The 21,568-nt window shown below is 39.6% G+C and overlaps 1 protein-coding gene across 2 annotated transcripts; it reads left to right on the top strand.

The window, feature by feature from the left end:
* The first annotated feature begins 257 nt into the window (after positions 1-257).
* tgfbr2b (transforming growth factor beta receptor 2b) lies at positions 258-20,617 on the top strand. 2 transcript variants are annotated; one of them, XM_053494329.1, is made up of 8 exons: positions 258-599; positions 6,132-6,282; positions 6,485-6,675; positions 7,299-7,358; positions 12,843-13,624; positions 14,596-14,737; positions 17,622-17,749; positions 19,585-20,617. In XM_053494329.1, exons 1-8 carry the CDS (start codon positions 521-523, stop codon positions 19,771-19,773), a joined length of 1,722 nt encoding a protein of 573 aa, XP_053350304.1. In that variant the 5' UTR covers positions 258-520; the 3' UTR covers positions 19,774-20,617. The 2 variants fall into 2 exon arrangements, with proteins under 2 accessions (XP_053350304.1, XP_053350305.1); XM_053494330.1 differs by lacking the exon at positions 7,299-7,358 and having other exon boundaries at positions 260-599.
* Positions 20,618-21,568: the final 951 nt, after the last annotated feature.

Below are 21,568 nucleotides of genomic sequence, written 5' to 3' on the forward strand. Positions count from 1 at the left end.
GAATGAAATAGGTCCCATAATAATTATAACATTTAGACTGTCTGTCACAGTGTGTTTGATCATACACATTCAAACAGTTCATAAAGAGCAAGTGCCTCCTAATCTTCTCTGAGGGAATAATAAAGATAAAATAAATAAATAAAGTTCTGTGTGTAAGATTGTTAACGTGTCATTTTAAGTGGTCTACCCAGAATTAGACTTTAAGGCGTATAATTACAGACCGGGGCAGAAAGTGCGTCGTGCAGCGGGAGGGAGTCGCAGGAGGAAAAGTCCTGCCCTTACTGAAAGATTTCCTGTTTCAGAGCAAAGCGAGCAGAATCCAGTGTGAGTCAACCCGCTTCAGTGTTCACACACACACACACACACACACTTTTACGCGCACAGTGAAGAGGAAAGCTTGAGCCTGTTCGTCTCCGGAGTCACGCAGCTGGCGTGGACGAGCAGAGACACAGTCTTCTCTCCAACTCGAGGACACTTTTAACTTCATTAATGTGAGACCCGGACGGAGAGGACTCGGCTAATGGAGTATGCAGGCTTTTCCGTGCTGTGGTGGGCGGCTGTCTTCATGTCTCCACTCGCGCTGGAGAGGAGCGTAGTGGGTGAGTGTGTGTGTGTGTGTGTGTGTTTGCTTTTGGACACTTCTGAGTTCGGATTTGAGACACCGCCACAGTGAAGCACTGTTGAACACTAGTTCACTCAGCACACACACACACACACACCGTTTACTCTTTCTTTCCCTTGTATGTTTTTTCCGTTACTGTACAGTTACGCAACACGCATTCACACAGGTGCCGTGTCAGAATGACGTCACTGCCGACCTCCGCTTCAGTCACGTTTATTATCGTTAGAATAAACAGATCCTCAGAGTGAAGTTCATAAAGAGCGTTGGGCTGCCTGGGTGACTTTGTGACAGAGCTGTGGAGTGGCTGTGACATGTGAGAGGTGTTTGCACCGTTCTGTATTCTGACGTCACAACTCTTTCCGATCAGCTTCCTTCCTTTCAGGTGCATGCACTACACACTTCTTTCCAACTCAGAGCTGTTGTGACTTGAACCGGTCTGTGCTATGCACAAACATTAATAAGTATATATCCTGTAAATTAGTTTTGACCCTGTTTTTAATGCTTTTCAGACTAAATGTGCATGTTTAAACATGTCCCCTGCAAGAAGGAAAAGTAGCTATGTTTCAGAGCGTATAAACCCTTTTTTGGCGGCATCGTGGGTTAGTGTTAAGCACTGTCATGTTGCACCTTCAGGTCCCGGGTTCGACTCCCAGGTCTGTGTTCATGGAGTTTGCATGTTCTCTCCTTGCTTTGTGGATTTCCTCTGGTTCCTCTGGTTTCCTCCCACACTCCAAAGACATGCTCATTAGGCTAATTCGCATTTCCAAATTGACCATAATATGGAATGCGTATGAATGTTGACCCTGGAGGACCAACCACAGTCATTCAAATGGAACTAAATGCCCTAGTTGGACTACAGAGGTTTCTAAATGAATGGATGGAATCCTTTTTTTAATTAGAGGTTTAAATTATTAACATCCTAAACCCTAAGCAATAGCAGATGGTTCTGCACTTCTTTAGCCTTAAGGCCTTAATATTGTAATAAATAATTAGTTTAATTGTTTTCCATCCAGTTTCTCATTAACTACACTTAAAGGGTTAAAAAAAGAAGAAAACATGTGTTCTACAAGTAAGCCTAATATAGAATTAAAGTGATTAATTTGTATACTACAAATATAAAAAAATAATAATAATCACAATAATAATAATAATATAATAATAATAACAGTCATGCATTTAAAGATAAGCATTTAAATTCTGAGCCATGTGTTCAGATAACTTCATTTGGGCGGTTAAAAATATTGCAGCCATAAATCTATAAAGTCGCGTCGTGATGAGTTTGCCACAGCAGGTTATGACTCCTTGATCCAGGCGAACAACGACTGCAGACCTTTTCTTTGTCATTCTGCATTGTCAGACTTCTGGGAAAGTGAGACTTTTACAAGAGTTTAACCTTAGGATTCCAATTCCAGCCAAACCTCCTTCCTTTTATCAAATAGTATAATTTTACTTATTCTCCCCTGTCTTGGCATTTATTTTAACTCTTCATGCCATAATTATAGGTGAGTTGGGTACTAATTACTTCTAATGAGTCCCTCCCTGCCTCACCTGTCTTTTGTAACAGCAACCTGTCTGTGAGAGACAAAGCTAATGGTTCCTCCTAGGCCTGTAGTGAGAAAAAAAAGGAAGAAAAAAATCTATTTACAGTTACTATACTACTTTGTTTGTCTTAGTTGTTATACATATTATGTTCACATAATTCTTTTACTTAGCAAGTGGCATTTTCCTTTACCTATCTCTTCCCTGTCTACTTTCTGTACTTGTCATTTGCACACAAACAGCACACAATGTTATTGCGTTGAATACCACGCAAAGGCATTTGTGTTCTTTGTTTGGCTTCTCCTCCATGTTTACAAAGACCCCTAAAATTGTTATTTTTACATCAAAATGTGTGTGCATGTGATTGCTGTGTTATCATGTGTATGCATCTGTCTGTCTGGGTGGTCGTCAGTCTGTCTGCCTATCTGTCTGTCTGAAAACAATTTTGACTCCACTGCCATGATGTGGATAATCACATGTTACTCTGAGATAAAGTGTGCCACCGTTTTTGTTGCCTGAGCTGACTGCACATTAACAACGCCACCAGCTCAATGTCAAGCTTCAGATCTGGAGACAAAATGCATACACCAACCATACGCATAAACTATGCGTTTAGCTACACCACAAAGAAAAATCCTGTTTACTGACTTGCTCTTTTCCTGAACCACCTATGTTTGCACTTTCCATACACATAAAGAAGACTGGAGGACTTCAGTATCTCCTTTAAGAAGATTAGAGGGATGGACTCTCCACTGAAAGGCTCTTCAGTGCAAGCACCAGAGCAATGCTTGCTGTCTGAAAGAGTCCTTTTGTAGGCCTTCAGAAAACTGTAACGCCCAGGCAGTGAAGCAGGAAGGGGTGTTAGTCAGAGCCCATGTTTACTCTTGCCTCTCTGGGCCTGTGTGAAAAGCCGAGAGAAACAGTTCTTTAGTGAGTAGAAGAGGGGTCACCCAACCTCTAAATGACAGGTCTGATTTGATTGTTGTCTTCCTTCCCTCAATATAGTTGTAATGCACTGGTCTGCTTTGCTAACTCATTTACTAACATTTACCCAGGTGATCAGCAAAGCGTTCCTGTTGTCTTCCCGGCATGTTCTGGCACTGCGATATCAAATTCAAAACAGATGCACTCCACCCATGACGCATGGAGAGAACTTTTTCATGCAGTGCAGTGCATTGATAACTCTCCACAGTGGCAGTTTTTTTTTCTTCCCCGAAGTTTGTTATTTTAGCTGTGCAAAGGAAGACTGATTTCTACCTTGTCTGCTCTTCCTTCCTCGTCCAGGTCACCTGGGTCATCCTTTCCTGGTGAGGAGTGGAAAGAGCATAAAGCAGTGAAGGAAACGCATCGAGGACAGTTTAATTTAAAGCCAAATCATTTCAAGTTTAACATTTTCGAATATGTAATCATCACCTAGCTTTAGTGTTTAGTTTGTAGGGTCTCTGAACCTTTTTTGGGGGGATTAGTAGAGAAATCCCATCATGGCAATAATCTCTGGCTTATATTATTGCATTTTATCTGAGAATAGTTTACTCATGACTTGTGCAATGTTGTACTATGTGTTTTTCAAATTTAAAAGACAAAAAAAAACAGTGTTTTAAACATACTCTCTATCTTGTGCATCTGTAGTGCATCTGTTTGTGCAGTCACCAGGGATAAGACTTTCAAAACATTTTCTACTCAGAAAGGCATGAACAACTTGTTTACTCAAATCTCACATAATTAAAATCTAATGGCAAATGGTGAGCAGCCAGTAAACACTTATTCTTTTATAGTAAGTACTGTAGTTAGCATTATGTAAGGGCATTATCTTAGCGGGTAGTGGTAGGTTTTTCACATGCCATGTGGATGGCCTGGCTTTGGTTCCTAGCCAATGCACCAAACCCAGCCACTGGTTGCAGAGCATTCTTAGTTTTATAATTCCAAGCCTGGATAGAATTTGGAGGGTTGCGTTAGGAAGGGTATCTAGCGTAAAACCTGTGCCAAGTCAAATGTGCGGATCTGATTCCCTGTGGCAACCCCTTAAAGGGAGCAGGCAAAAGAAAACTGGAAAAGTTATTATTATAATCTAAATTTACCTTAGAATGGTTGTATGAGTTTAGTAGCCTTATCTAGTTGCATATTTTAAATATGAATTGAGGTAATTTAACAACTGCTCCTAGTCGACCATTACAGAGGCGTGTACAAGTTCTTCAAAGTTTGTGGCTATCACATGTATGATACAAATGAAGTTGATATTCCTTGGGGTATTTTTTTAAATACCACTCACTATTAAATTGCTCTAACTCTTAGCATATGTGGTTAACAGCACTTTATATCGGTTTCAAGGATCAAAGTTACAGTTAAGTGGCTTTCTTCACAGCTTTATGTGGTTGGTATGGCATCAGTGCAATTTGTTGCAATTGAATGTTTTTGGTTTTTACAAGCTGTTCACTGGTTACAGTGCTTATATATCCTATTACATATATTGGACCCGATTTCCTATGATGATTTTGCCCGAATGCTTCTCTTTTCCGCCGAACAGAAGCTGGGAAGCCTTTTATCAAAGGAGAGGAGAGGAGAGGAAGGCTTTTATCAGGGGAGGCATGCTTATTACACAAGCCAACAGCTGGTCTAGGGGGCTACATTACAGTGTTTAATGCCTGCATATGCCCCCCACACACAAATATTGAGTGCCTGGTGCCTTCAGCTGCTGGTGTTGCCTTGGTTTAGCCTGACTGTACATCACATTCATTTCTGACAAAGAAACCATTCACACACAGTTTTATCACACACTGAAACATACTTTTTTTGCACCCGATTCAAAATCAGTATATGTATATGTAGCTACAATTATTTTAAGAAATCCAGAATAATAATGTTAACTCCAAGGAAAATGTCCTAAGTGTTTTGAAGTTAGTGTCTGAGGAAACTTTCAGCATGGAGAACAAGTCTGAACAAGTCATAAGGAGAAGATGGCCCAGGAAATCTGCATGCAAGATCATACAATCATGCTGACACACCATAATACACCTTCACACACTCCCCATCCTCCCCTTAGTTGTTATGCCCCTATTAAAGGCAGGAAAGGGGAATTAAAATATGCCATTTAATAATATAGATGGTCCTAATCCAGTGTTCAAAGACCACCAGGCCACAATTTCATACTGTTCCGGACCAAAACAAATCTAAGGTAGATAGTTAAGGGCTTTAGAGTGGTAATTATTTGCCACAAAGCCATGGTGGGACCTGGAACAGAGCAAAAATGTGCATTGTGATAGAGAATAGAAGAACTTTGTAGTAGATGCTGAATAATTCAGCATTTATTATGTAATCAATAAAACACAACGGAGTACGCTGTTAAATGAAAATAATCCAAAATGTGTTACTAAGCTAAAGTGAATTCTTTTCCTATATTATGATGCCATCAACTGCTTTATTCCTCATGTATAGGAACCCTTACTTCTCAACCATAATCGCTTTTGTCATTTCCTGTTACAATTTACTTTATAGAAGATATGAATTTTTCATTCCCTCACCAGCCTCTGCCTTCTCCCCCTTAGTTCATAAGTTAATACGACCAGATGCAGCTTGTCATGTTACTGAGAAACTGGAAAGTTCAAAGTCCAGAAGATTCTCCCATGGCAGGAAAAATTAGTGCTGACACAAGAGACTTCTTCCATAAATGTTAAATAAACATCTCTTTTAAGAAATCTTCACAAGGTCACAAATATGTTTTTTATTTGTTATAAAACCACACATTTTTCTTTTTTCTTTTTTATTCATATTTTTAGACTATGTATATTATCCATGTTTTAGATTGAGCATGTCATTTGAATTAGAGCAAGAGTATTCACTTCCTCACCAATCCAATTTAAGAAATTGTGGCACAACGAACTCACATTGTGGTGGTTTCATCTCAGTAACATTTTATTCACACTTTAAAGAGTTTAGATTATACTAACTTCCATGCTTGTATGTTGTGTTTTAGAAGGAATGATCCCTGGCGAAATTAAGATAAGCAAACTGTGTAAGTTCTGCGATGTGCAGATCTCCACCTGTACTGGATCTGGTGGATGTAAAGCCAACTGCAGCATCACCTCTATCTGTGAGCGAAACGATGAAGTCTGCGTGGCAATCTGGTACGTCATCGTTCTTTAATTAATTTTACAAAATGTAAATGACAAAGCAGCCTTTGTTATACATAAATGCCAAGTTAAACATTTTATCAACTGAACAGGTTTATTATTATGCATCTAGAGATGTGTAAACACGACACACTATGTAAAACAATTTGAATTTAATAATTGATTTTATTATTCTATGTGTTGTGCTGTCCTTCAGGAGAAAGAATGAGGAAAACAACACTATCGAGACAGTGTGTCACGCTCCAACACAACCTCTGTATGGGATGTTTCTGAAGGACTACAACAGCAGCACATGTGAGATGAAGGAACAAAAGACAGACAATGGTCTGCTCTACATCTGTTCCTGTGATACTGACGAGTGCAACGAGGACCTGATTTTCTCTCACAGTGAGTTTCATTTCCATTCTTTTATCTTTCATTCTCTCAGTGTCAGGGCCATTTCTTGTTATAAGCAGTATCTTTTGCTTATGGCCCCTGACCATCATGGTGTTCCATGGGTTTTATCATAGATACATGGGAATGCAGATGTTCTTTGATTTGGCAGAAAGGTTTGTCTAATGCAACTAAGATCAGAAAATCATAAGGAAGCATTACAAAGCGTTTATATGTATCTGGGATGAAAAGACCAAAAAAAAACGGAAGATTATTAAGCAGACCCACAGTAAGTGCACATCAATAAGAAATTAATGCTGATTAATTGGATTTAGTCAGGATGTCCAGTGAATTAAAAAAAAAAGTAGAAAAAGGCTAACAGGCTAACTTGCTAGTTAGTACCTACCATAGAATAAGCAGTACAGTATATGGCTAATTTGCTAGCTAAGTAGGTTACTACTAGCTATGATGCTAGTAGGTTGTTGACATTCCTGATCACCGCTCAGAACGTCGAAATAGTGACTGTCTACAGTTCTTTTCAGACGTTTGGTATTTTAGACAACCAAAGTAGAAATTATTTCAAAGTTCAAAACTTTCACCATGCTAAGTAGCCTAATAATCTAATGGTCATTTTTCAGGTGCTAAAAGGAAATATTTTGCGGAGTCGTCAGCATTTAATCCAGCTGAAAGTGATTCAGGTACATTTTTAAGCCAAATTCGATTTTATTCTACATATAACTAGATCATTTCCCCCAGTCTGCTCTAAATCAGCGATTTAGCAATTATTTTAAATGTTAAATACAATTTAGTTCTTTATTTTTTTATATACTTCAGAAATTTACTGCCCTGTGTAGTTCCGTTCTAGTTTTTTTTTCTTTCCTGATAATTATTATTATTATAATTTTATTGTTTCAAGGATAAAGGAGTATTAATTTTACTCATTCTTACATATAAAATAATATGATTTGGGTCCACATTATGCATGTTGTCATTTAGGGCCTCCAAATTTTCAAATATGTTTAGTTTAATTATCTTGGCTTTGTTGAATGCATTTTCCAAAAAAATAAGATACGCTGCCTGGCCAAAAGAAAGTCTCACATTGATTCATTCAGTCAGTCGTTCACCTTTAGCTTTGATTACAACACACAATGTGGAGGTCGTGTGTAAAATGATTCGTCATGCTCCCAGAAACACTTTTTCACAATTTGGGTGCTAGAATATGTCTGTGCCATCAGGGAAGAATAATGCCGTAGATGTGTTAACTTGGTCATTCAGTACATTCAGGTCATCAGCTGACCTCATTTTATTTGCCACATATTGTTGCTGACCTGACCAACTGAACTGAACTGAACTAAATCCAGATCATATCATAACACTGCCTCCAGAGGCTTGTACATGCTGGGTGCATCGCTTCGTGCGCTTCCCTTCTAACCCTAATGCCCCCATAGCTCTGGAACAGGGTCAGTCTGAAATCATTAGACCACAGGACATGCTCCAAAGTCCAATCTTTATACTCTCTAGCAAACTAAAAGCTTTTTTTCTGATTATTCTCACTAAGTGTTTTTCTTATGGTCACACAGCTGTTTAGTTCCAATCCTCTGAGCTCTCATTACTTGTGTGTGTGTGTGTGTGTGTGTGTGTGTGTGTGTGTGTGTGTGTGTGTGTGTGTGTGTGGAAATGTTCTTGTTGTCACTAGTAAATAAAGCTACGGTTTTTAACCATTGATGTTTTTTTTACCATGCACCTTCACAATGTGAAGTGTTTGAGTGACTTCCCTTTATGATTCTTTTTCCAACCACATTTTTTCCACAAAGTTGACGGTTCAGCCCTGACAGTATGATAATGTGTTGAAGGGGTTTGAGCCCAGTGGCAGTAATTTTGAATCTCCTTAGCTGTTTTCTTTGCTTGATACACTCTGATGATTTGACCTTTCTGACATATTGACCTTTTTGGCCAGGCAGTAGTAGAGTAGGCATGTGTTTTTAAGTGTTTGTGCGTGGGAGAGATTTTAGAGTTAAACTTTACAAGGTTAAACCCCTGCTGTCGCATGACTTTTATCAGCTTGTGTTGCAAACGTGTGTTTCAGAATGACAGGACTGTAGGAGTCCTAGTATGCTTGACTTTATGTGCAGGGTTTTGTAGTTCAGCTTCTGGGGCTGACAAAGCTGATGCTAAAGGTTTACTGGCTTTCTTACGTAAATAATTGTCGTAAAGTATTGTATTTAGTTTAAGCATTCTTCAGATTTTATTGGGAAACTCCAGTATTTCTCAACATAATATCTGCATACCACATGTAAAGTGTTGTGTGTGAATAGCACTGACAAGAATTTTTAAGCATTTCCCAGCAGTGAGAAAAAAAAATGAACAAGCTGTTTATGCAAATCTAACATACAACAGAAGTCTATTGACAGCTATTGGGACTTTTTTTTTTTTTTTTTTTGCAAAACACTTTCTCTTCTAACCATGTATGTAGGCGGACTGGTGGTTACATATAAATTGCCCCTTGCTGTGAGAGTTCATTGATGTGTGTTAGGTGCCCTGAGATGCCATTAAAGGTGGATTTCCCACTTCATGTCCAGTGCTCTTCAAAACCATAGGGCTCTGTATTACCGGTTATCCAAACCAGGATGAAGCGTATGAATAAATGAGTTTGGTGTTATGTGTAAACCTGGAAACTTAAGGAAAAAGAGCATAATAAATGTTCACTTTATTTCTATGTTAAAACTAATTTGAAACCGTTTTAATAAGACAAAATGTCTCATTATTTTCTTAAGATTAGTATAATGGTTATGCAGGTATATATTCCAAATGAGTATTGATGGAGTGTAAAAAACGCCCAAGGCATCCATTACAAGCGTGTAATATGTAACAGGTATTCCACTGTGCCGTTAAAAAAATCACTAATTTTCACATTCCAGTATGGAATAAGGGCCATGCTACGAAAGATCAGGAGTCATGTGGGAATGACTGTATATGGTTAGAGGGGTTTCCAGTTTACATTTTTTATAGAATCTAGTAGGGTCAATTTGTAAACATCTTTATGTCGTCGTATTTTTCATAGTATGTCTATTCATTATTTCTGTTCATTGTAGGAAAATATCATCCGGTAGACTGTAAGTTTGTATCTAGGTGGAATAATATATTAGGATTTAGCTCAGGGTATATATGGGGCACCTGTAGACCACTGTAATACACTTCACTGCACTTCAACTGTACATTAGTTAGCAGTGTTTTGCCTGTTCAAGACACAGTGTAGTGCTGGCTCTGGTTGTGTGGTGAGGCAGACAGCAGAGAATCCCAGACGTGTGGTTTCCTGTCTCTTTAACTCAAAACAGAGACGACACAACCACATAGCAAAACAGCTGGGTGTACTGGGCATGCTCTAACCTAATACGCTCTCGTGTTAGCAGGCCTGTAGTGGTTCATGCACCATGTGTCCTAGTCCTTTCTTAATGGTACACAAACATAAGACATTACAGTAAGAAAAATAAAGTTTTTTACATTACACAAATGTGTTTTATGTATAAAATGTGAAAAGGCGCAGACCAAGCTTACGAGGAGGTGTTTTACTCATGGTGAGCATGTGCTGCAGGAAGTCCATGTTTACTTATAGGAAAAGTGCCAAGGTTAATTTTTCTCAGAAATGTTTGCCAATATTTTCGCTCCACATAACATATTTGTGACTCAAACCGAAACTAAGACAAGCTCTCCGCTTTTGCGTCATCAGAGTTTTGCAGCTGTCAGTAACGGCGTACCAAATGTCATTCACAAGTAGATATAGGACATTGCGCTTATAGGACAATAGAAGACTATTAAACACTCATATGGACTGCTTTGTGTTTTCTGGAATATCTAAGCCTTTATTTATTTTTTTCCGTTTTGTGAGTCATAGTGACAGTGGAAGACAACACAAACAGACCTGGCTCTGAATTTAATACAGATGGTTATCACTAAGCGAATCACACATCCTTGCTACTGTTTTTCTCTTTGTAATGATAGCTAGCTTATTTCCAAAAGTACATGCGTTTCTAATAAGCAACTTGCAAAACTTGTTAGAGAGCTTATGTTAGTGTGTACTCCATTAGTTTTCTTTTTTTTTTTCTTTCCTGTTGTTGTAGTTGTAAACGCGATTGGCTCAGTACAAAAGAGTGACAAATGTACTGTAGATGGCAGCAGCTGTTTTGATTTATAGCTGTTGGAAGCATCTCCCTTTCATAGTTGGAGCTTCACACATGACGAGTTTCTCCCTCAGCTTGTTAGTGTATGTGGCCACAGCGACAAGCTGTTGCTGCAAAATACATTCAACACTTCGGTACTTTTTACAGTGTCTATAGTGTCTGTGCATATCTTTTTTTTTTTTTCTCCTTCCATATTTACAGTAGAAGCATTTTATGCCTCATTTTATAAATCACAATCATTTTGACACACACACACAAAGTGACAGTGTCTTACCTCGTGTGCACCTTGAATGTGTTTTGTTTTTTTTTGTTGTCGTCTCAGAAAGGATTAGTGTGTTTGAACATCTCTGTGGAAAGAAGAAAAGAGACAAGGAACTGAGTCTGTGTCATTCTTATGAGTGACTAATTTCCAAACCCGATTCAGAGGTTCAGTTGTTCACCCCCCAGCTGATCCTTTATCACTGGATATATGTTTTTCGGGGGGAAAAAAAGGAGAAGAAAAGATGTCTGTCAGACAGGTCTAGTCTGGGATGATTTTTCTTTTTTCCCCCCACACTATGGAATCCAGAGCAGATGCTCTAAAGACAGGTATAAGTCACTGTCAGCCTAGGGGAGAGAGAGAGAGAGTGAGAGAGTGGAATGGAATGGCTTTTGGCAAAAAGTGTGATAAGCACATTTATAGCTTTAGTCATACTGTAAACTGGAGTCGTAACCATAACAAATAAATAACAGTGACCCTAACACTTTACTATGCACAGTCCCAATCCCAACCTAGTGCAACCACCACATTCTCTGCCCAGTCAGTAGAATGTAGACGCATGTCATTCAATTCAACATCTGGCAATCAAATCGTTATAATTTCATGTGTATATTTTGCACCAGACGCCAGGATTAAGTGTACTTACTTAAATTAAATTAATCCCTTCATAGAAAAGAACTTCAGAAACAGTAAGGCATTTGTCTCAAGGGTTTGGAAGGTACATTTTTTCCAAATCCTGCTACAGATTTCACATCAAATCATGTTGCATTATTTCGATTTTAACAAGAGCTTTTATAATGTCACACCATGTCCTGTCTGTGTGCTGCTGTCTGTTGTGTGATTCACTGAAATGTTGGAACAATTAAGATCTATTTGACTAACCTGTGAGTCAGGGGCTTTAGAGAACATAAACTTCGAACTGCCTGTTATAAAGCACTCAGTACAGACACACACACACGTGCAAACACACGTGCACACACACACACACACACACACACACACACACCCATATATACACAAGTAATGTGTTTAATTAAACAGTCTGAGAACGGTCTTTTGCTCACCACAGTAGGACGTTATTTTCAACGTTTCTGCCACTGTGTGTTAAACTGCACATCTCATTCCATAAAGTATAAATGATAAATCTGTACATTTCCAGTCTTCATAAGTAGCTCTTCTATTTTAAAACTTTCTTTGTTTTGGATTCCTTTCCAGACTGCTTTTCTTTTTTTTTTTTTCCTTTTATTGTCATGTTAAATGTTCCAGAGTTGGGTATCTATTTATGAATGTTTTATTCCTGTACTGTAGTGATGGTGGTGGTGTGTAATGTGTGTGTGATGGAAAAATGCAGACAGACTCAGTTTTTTTTTTTTTTTTTTTTTTCACCCCCACTCTGTGCCCCTTATAGCTAGCACTAGTCTGTCTCAGTCAACCTGTAATGTTTTCGGCAGGCTTTGCCAAACCTCAGGTTGGCAGGAAGTCTGAGTGGCATGGTACATTTCCCTGCAGGTTATAGACAGAGTTTCATTGTGTGACTCTTTTTCTCATGTGTTTCTTGGAATCACAACCTAAATGTGAAATTTAGCATCTTTGTGAACATCTGTCACCTTAAGCAGCATCCATGCAATAAAATTACAACCTTTTGATCTTTTTTATAACTGCAAGTTTTACTGGTTTTGATCAAGTTTTCAGATTAAACTGACTGCTCTTGTTTTTTTTTTTTTTCCCTCCAACTTTTCCTCCAGGCGCCCCAGAAAATGAAGTGCTGTTAGTAAGCTTTGTCAGCCTGGTGCCTCTGCTTGTTCTGGCTGTAGTGGTTGTGGCATCGTTCTACTGGTACCGCATCCACCGACGACGCAAGCTCAGCGAGTGGGAAACCAAAAAACCTTCGAAACGCAAAGGTCCACTAGACTGCAGCGATGCGTGCGCTATAATGATGGACGACGATCGCTCGGACAGCAGCTCCACGCACGCCAACAGCCTTAACCATAACACGGAACCTCTGCCATTAGAGCTGGACATGCAGGTGGGCAAAGGTCGCTTCGCAGAGGTCTACCGAGCCAAGCTGAGGCAGAGCTCGTCGCAGCAGTTTGAGACGGTAGCCGTGAAGATCTTCCCGTGTGAAGAGTACGCTTCCTGGAAGAACGAGAAAGATGTCTTTTCGGACACCGACCTGAAGCATGAGAACGTGCTGCACTTCCTTACCGCTGAAGAAAGGAAGGTCGAGAGGCAGTTCTGGTTAATTACAGCCTACCACCCTCGTGGAAACCTGCAGGAATACCTCACCCGGCACCTGATAAGCTGGGAGGACCTTCGGAGGCTTGGGGGCTCACTGGCATGGGGCATTGCACATCTACATAGCGAGCGCACTCCCTGCGGACGGCACAAAGTGCCCATCGCTCACCGAGACATCAAGAGCTCCAACATCCTGGTAAAGAACGACCTCACGTGTTGCCTGTGTGACTTCGGCCTGGCTTTACGACTGGATAATTCCCTGTCTGTGGATGACCTGGCCAACAGTGGACAGGTAATACAGCATGATTAACTCAGCATTTGGGCGAATTCAAGAAATTACAAATATCTAAATTGAAGAGCCCTTTCTGATATTATATACAGTATTCTACAGTACAGAACGTACACATTCCAGGAAATGGAAAATATTTAAATCAATCTTTAAATAACTACTAATTTCACATTAATTGCCCTTATCGAGAGGTATTCTAATGGATTTTTATTTTGTTATATATAAATCTGTCCTGCTCATTTAAATGAATACCTTCCTGCAAAGAGAGCTGATCAACTGAGCATTAACGCTTACAATAAGTAGATAAACTGCAGATCACTCTCAGAAAAGATGAAAGGAGCTACTGCAGTCAACCCTTGAGTTACCAGATATAAATCTGTAATCATTTCCTCTCTTATGTATTGCCACCACAGATCGAGCGCTAGTGTGTTTCCTAGCTGATGCAAGGAAACAAACTGTAAGTTTCTACTAGTTAAACTAGGGATATGTTTAAACTTGCAGGGGAAGCCCCATCAGACAACTTCACACTTCGATCTGTGTGTGACCTTTGTTCTTTGTGTTTGCTCTGATTTATGATTCACAGGCTGAAAATGTAGCGAACTGAGGTGTTAGGTGAATGCGTAAATAAGTCACTTCCTTTCCTAGTTATAGTATTAGTATTATATAATATATAACTTATATATACTATATACTTATAGTAGTATAGTATTTTTTTACACATTAATTGATAAAATGTCTTTTGCATTGTGTTATATTATAGTTTTAATTGTGCATTGTATAAATTCAGTATAATATCCTGTTGAAAACTGGATTCACTGTTTTCTTTTTAAGATCATTGTGCTGAATTCAAAGTGATCAGATAATGCAGTGTCTCCTTGCGATAACTCCGGAAGTCCAAGATGAAGATCAGAGTTTAGGCTACAGAGAGAAAGCAAAGTAATGAGCCGTGACTCTGTATTGTCTTCTCATTGCAGGTTGGAACAGCAAGGTACATGGCGCCAGAGGTGCTCGAGTCCAGAATCAATCTGGAGAACATCGAGTCCTTTAAACAGACTGATGTCTACTCCATGGCTTTAGTGCTGTGGGAGATCACGTCCAGGTGTAACGCCATTGGAGGTGAGATCATTCATAGCACCACACCTCTAGCAGCTAAATAACAGGGTAGCAAGACGCTGCCAAACACATAGGTCTTCTGTGTCTGTTCTATTCATGGTACCTTATGGAGTAAAAAAGAAAACAGAGACCTTGTCCGAGTGTCAGTGCTTCTAACCCCCTTAAAGGAACAGACTTCTATTTCTATGGAGACGGCGGTTGTCGCTTAAGGAGGGATGGGATAAAAATAAGTTAGCTATTGCTCCTATTAGCCTGTGGCATTTTGTTTTGCCAGTGCGATCGGGCTATTGTTCCAGAGCTGTGCACAGAAATCCCTATGTGTCCCATGTGCCGTTTGGGCCGTTTTGCTCTTTCCTGTTTTTTGCAAGCCTCTTGATATAACTTTAAAGTAAAGCGTAGTAACAATGCTGTTAAGTGAGCTGCTGGTGTGTGAGGAATGTAGAATGTCAGCAGGTGGAAAGAAATGCTGGGAGGTTTCTGGAGGGTCAGTGTTTAATGTGATCGTTTTTGTTTCTTTTAATTATCTATTGACAAATAGTACCTACTGTCCCAGGACAAAATGCATACAGTGTGTATTCCATATTCTGTATAGGATAGAACCACATCTAATCCTGTAAACATTATTAAAAAAAATATTCTAGCATCTGTTTACCTCCTGGGTAACAGCAGGGTCAGTGAGGTTTAATAAACAAACTGCCGATACATGAGTCTGACAGATGATGTGAAATACTGTGACATAATTTATACCCGTACTATACGGTGATACCCTCCCCAAGTCATCGATTGCTATTTTAATGAGTCTTGTGCACACTTTTCCGTGTGTGCATGTGTATATGTGTGTACGTGTGGTGTCAAGCATTCCATCAAAGCATGGGATTTGTGTTACCCACATGCCCCAGCATGCCCCCTCTGTGATTGAGAGGCCCCTGCAGGCTTATCTGCAGAACTTGAGACATTTCCCGACAGACCAGAGGGACCGAATGTCACATTCCTGCCAAACACACTTCACCGACGTACCAGGAATCGTTAATATCTGTCCAGAGTCTGTTTTTCAGTCTCGGACCACCGGAGTCCACTCCAGATGGAGATAGCACGGGCTATAAGGGAGTCATGAAAAAGTCGTTAAGCTGCCTTGTTGTGCTCTGGCTCGCTGTGTTGTTGTTAGCGTGTCCTAAATTAGCATGGGGTGCGGCCCTGGCTGGGAAGCCGTAAAGGAGAGCGGCGAGCCGAGAGGCAGCCAGCCTAAATATCACTTCCACACCAACCCCCTGTGACAGAGCGATGGCGGGCAGAGCAGCAGAGCAGCTGTGTGGCAAGTGACAGAACTCCATATGGCCAAACCATTTGTCACTACAGGTGTCATATTCACTGCAGGCCTGTTCTTTTTCTCTGACATGCATACATATTCACAGCTCTTACCCGAAACGCTTTGTCGTGCAATACTATATGTCCACTAGTCATAGAACGTCGTTGCTGTTTCTTTACTGCTCTGTAAATTAACTAGGTTCGGGAATTCTGCTTTGGCTTATCCTGTCTGACTTTCCTGCTCTTCGATGAATTTCAACCTTTTTTTAATCCCAGACGCATAGTCAAGTAGGTCCGTCGAGGTTTCAGACAGATAATCTGAAAAGGAAAAGGTTGTTAAAAAGTGTTTTCCTGGAAAGCTCTGCTAAATGCAAATCGACTCGGCCTGGAGAGAGAGAGAGAGAGAGAGAGAGAGAGAGGTCTTGGTGCACGGGACATCTGTTACTAAAACCGCGGCATTCCGCACATAGTGAGCGCTCTCGTGTCGTTCAGGCCACAGCCCTCAGAGCAGACAGACAACAGAGGGAGAACTAAGGTTCCATTTCCTCACTTGTGCTTTATGCGCTGCTCTGATGCCTTTCAGGTGTAAGTCTGACAAATCGCTCCAATACAGTGTACACACAAGGGGAGATTACTGAGCGGGTTGTATGATTTCTTCTGCCATTTTAGCTTTTCGGGTTTATAGCCAAGAGTCTAACGGAGACAGCAGGAATAGTAGTCAGTGCGGTATGACTGCTTTGTTTTAGATTTGAAACAGGGGAAGTCCACTTGTCAAAAACAGGATGTGTGCGCTTGTGGAGTCAGCTACACTGCGGGGGCCCAATCACAGTCCTGTATTTCCTGTCCCAGACTACATGCTGGTCTAGCCTCTTCCTGTGGGCCGGTATAGTGGGGGAGAACCACACAACACATTCACTTTAAGAAAAAATTCTTAAAAAAAAAACACATTCTCCAAAGTAAACTCATTCTTCTACTTAAATTTGTTGGAATGGATTTTGGCTAGTATTGTAATAGCAGACATTCCCACTGTTCTAGTGTAGCCGCTTCATTGTCATACATTTTTCCTGTCTTTCACACTTGTGTGTGTGTCTGTTTGTGTGTGTGTGTGTGTGTGTGTTATAAGGCAAAGCTGTTGTGAGTTATAGCACAGCTGCTATGAGCTCTATTTTACAGCGTTTGGAAAATTACTGGAATACTGGTGTTGGTGTTCTCTCTGGCACAGTCCAGTCATTATCCCATATTTCCTCTAATTTGTTCTCATACGGAAAACAAACAACACAGCATCATAACTTCTCATTATTGTTGGCACTCTGCTGGGTAAGCTGATCGCTTCAATGTTGTTTGCATTTGTTTGCCTTCCCGGTGTAAAGAGAGATTGCCAGGCGAATATTTCCAAAGGTGTGTTCTGACGGTACTGTTTCCCGAACCTCAGCATTCCTCACATCGACTCTCAGAGCCCCAGAGAACACTTACAATCTCTAAAAAGGCACTTTTCCTGTAGAAAGTTATACTGTGCATGATTAATTGTGTTCCTGTGTGTGTGTGTGTTTGTGTGTGTGTGGGTGGGTGGGCTGTGTTTCAGAGGTAAAAGATTATGAACCTCCATTTGGCTCTAAAGTGCGAGAGCACCCCTGTGTGGAGAGCATGAAGGACAACGTGCTCAGAGATCGGGGCCGGCCTGAGATCCCCAGCAGCTGGACGAAGCACCCGGTAAGACAACAGACACTTGTTCCGACACTGATGTTTACTGACGGCGAGAAACTAAAGGAGATATTCTAAAAAGAATCTGATGACAAACAGTAATTTGTAGGGTATGCTGAGGCTTAAAAACAGTCGCTTTATTCGTATACTCCGCATTCGACACTCAGTTATTAATTCACTTAAAGGCGATTCTGAACCATTTTTTTAACAATATGAATCTAGTAGATATAGTCTAAACACAATAATTTCATTAGATGGTAATTGCATTAATGCTCTACATGAAATAACAGGACAGGCTTTACTAAAGATAATAATTTCTTATTTAGTTAAAAGGAAGTGCTCCTGAATAATCTATTCTGATTGGACATTAGTTTTTGAATTGTTTATAAAAAAAAAAAAAATGATGAAATTACAATAACAACGTCTGGTTTTTGGAATTCTCTTGCTAATATGAGTAAGTAAAAGACATCTAGGTTAACACAAATATGCAAATATATGGCCACTATATACAGTAGACCCATATGTGCTGTTGAACATCTCATTCCACATTCAGTCCTTCTGCTGCTGTAACAACCGTCACTTCTCTGTGAAGGCTTTCCACTAGACTTTGTAGTGTGTTTATGGAAACTTGTTCTCTTTCAGCCACAAGAGCATTTGTAAAGCCAGGCAGTGAGGTCAGGTGAGGAGGCCTGGGGTACAATCAGTGTTTCAGGTCATCCCACTGGTGTTCAGGGGGTTGAGCTCAGAGCGCTATGGCAGGTTGCAATGCAATCGTCCACCATGCTAAACCATATCTTCATGGAAGTCACTGAAGTGCAGAGGGGAATTGTTGTGCTAGGACAGGAAAATTGTAAGGCTACCGCATACAAATTGCGTCCTTTCGACTTTGTGGCCCCTGCGTGAGGAAGGCCCCAGTATTCATGCAATGCTCAGGTGTCCACAAACTTTTGTTCTTTTGCTCAAATTGCTCTTATGCAATTTAATATGCAGTTAAATCACTTCTTGCTATTCTTTTTGATGGCCAAATGCCTAATTCCTTGTGTCTGTGATGGAGGTAAATGTAATTAGTTTTATTGAATTCTCAGTTCTGGATGGTCAGAAGGTATTATGCTCTGACCCTGCAAACTGTAATTCAAATTATTCATACTAGCGAACTATTTAAGATGAATGCACTTAATCTAATACCGTATCATTCCTATCATAACAATTCCTTCCCAGGACTTATAGTATATGGCTCATACTTACATAATCTAATGTATTAATAAAATGTTTTTCATTTGAAGCAATCAGTTTTCAGCCCCAGGAAAGTTTCTTGGTAACATTACACACTCAAAGCAAAAATAATTAAGCTGGTCAGGAAACGGTTTATAGCCATTATTATTATAAAAGTGATATGTATGATTAGATGTTAAAACATTTGATGTGTCATTCAGTAATCAATTACTGTACTAAATTGGTTTGGTATGAAGAAATGAAGAAAAGTAACTTTGTCAACTTTATGGCCACCACATTGATGATTACTTTTCTGTAACAGCATGTCCCCAAGTGTTCTACTTTATAGTTGTTTATTGGTAAATTTATTCTTTTGTTTTGTTTTGTTTTTGATGAAACTATCATTTTCATTCAACCACAGCTAATTTATTTGTCATCTTTATTCTCCTGTCATGCAGAATAAATCATTCAGATGTAGTATTGTAAACTAGCGTGTTGAAGTTGAACATCCAAAATATCTGGTTGTAAGAAATATAACAGTATTTTTTTTAGACTTCACTTATGTCAGGAAAACCGTTTTTAGGCCTTGCGTCTGTATAGAAAAACAATAATGCGACCGTAATGTCCTGCAGGGTGTGGCTTTGGTGTGCGCCACTATCAACGACTGCTGGGACCAGGACCCCGAGGCTCGTCTCACGGCGCAGTGTGTTGCCGAACGCTTCAGGGAAATGAAAGACGACCTGGATAAGCTGTCCACCCGCAGCAGCTCTGAGGAGAAGATTCCAGAGGACTGCTCTGTGAGCGTCAGTGACGACAAATGAAAGAGTGGGAGAAAGAGCTAGAGACAATTTACTGTCACTCTGAACTGGGAGAGTGTTATCTGTACTCACATCATGTGATCAGCAAAGAAGAACAGCTCCCTCCAAACAATGGAAACTGGAAAACATTCAGTATGCTATAAACAATGTGTGCTTGTGTGTGCGGGTGTGTATCAGAGGCCCCGGGGCACGGGCCACAGGGAAATGAAGTAGCTTTAAGCTTTATATGTGTCCCATAACCAAAGAGTTAATGCACTTTATCAGATTGTCTATCTATGCATATGTAACAGTAAAGAAGCACTGGTGGCTTTATGGCAAGAGGACGTGGCTGGTGCTTCCCTCCTCAAAGCTCACCGGAGCTCAAACATTACCTGAGCAGGTGTCCATAAGAGATTCTATGAAATATAGAGTTTGATATATCACTGTCTGTGATCTGTGTGTGTGTGTGTGTGTGTGTGTGTGTGTGTGTGTGTGTGTGTGTGTGTGTGTGTGTGTGTGTGTGTGAACAAGTTTGATTCCATGTGCATAAATGAATGTTGTGTGTTTGGCATTGTTTTAACAAAGATCTTTTTTTTTTTTTTTTTACTCATATGCCAAAAAAAAACAGAGCACAGTGTAAATATAAGTATTGAATAAAAAAATCATATTACATTATTGGAAAAGCAACAAAAAAAAAAAGGGAATAGAACCTTGCCTTGGCACCAAGAAGTATTTTAATAAAGCTTTTCCAATTGTGTCGCTTTATAAATAATCAGGTAAACAGCAGAATGTGCCTCTTGTTTTTATAAGCAATATATTGTAAATCTTTTATGATTAAATAAATTTGTTTACAGTGTTTATTCTAAAATCTGTGTGGGAGTTTTACTTCTGGAGGATTTGCTGTGTTTTATGTTCTGTTCTTTTTTTTTTTTTTTGATTTTCTAAATAAAAGCGAGACCCTAGCATATGAACAAAAATGTAATGCGAAATACAAGGGGTGTTCAAGTCTAACTGGGACTTGCGATGAGATTTTTCCAAATTAGGAGACGCAAAACTAAATGACATTTACAGAAGACTTCAAGCAGAGCAAGGTGATGAGAAATGATGCAAACATTTTAAAGAAGATCCTATCCGAGGTGGCTGCAGTCGTGCGAACATTTAATGAGTGGAACACTCGATTCTTGAAAATCGATGGATAACTTGTTGCCAGCTTGAAGTGTTTGATCTGTCTGTGCGATCTGTACACACAATCATTCACGAACACCAACTGCATATTAAAGGAACTCGGCTGAGCGTTATTGCCACATCCCCATACAGTCCTGACCTTTATCCAAACCATGTCCACATGTTTAGGTCATTAAAGGAGTTCCTGGGAGACCAGTGCTTTAGACATAAAGCAAGCATGTGTGTAGCAGGTGATTATATAGAGATATAAAAGTAGTTTTTACTCTCATGACCGTGTTCTGTTATTCTGCACAAAAGTCCTGGTTTGACTTGAACACCTCTCATATTAGAAAAAAATACGGGTAGTGAACTTAATATTTCAATTCAAGAACAAATGATGTACTTTAATTCTGTTTAAAAGTACACTTTACTTACAATTTTATAGTAAAAGTTACATATTTATGGTATGAAGTATGAACGTCATCTCCTTGTGGATACAAACAACCCCAGCTACAAGGACATGAAAGGTGAGTTTTTTTTTTTTTTTTCATATTATCAGAGTTCATATATCTATTTATCCATATTAGTATACTAAACATATATTGGGTGTTTCACATTAATCAAAAAAAGATGATTAACATATTTATTACTTGTG

Source organism: Clarias gariepinus, chromosome 4 (assembly GCF_024256425.1).
Source record: "Clarias gariepinus isolate MV-2021 ecotype Netherlands chromosome 4, CGAR_prim_01v2, whole genome shotgun sequence".
NCBI classification, from domain to species: domain Eukaryota; kingdom Metazoa; phylum Chordata; class Actinopteri; order Siluriformes; family Clariidae; genus Clarias; species Clarias gariepinus.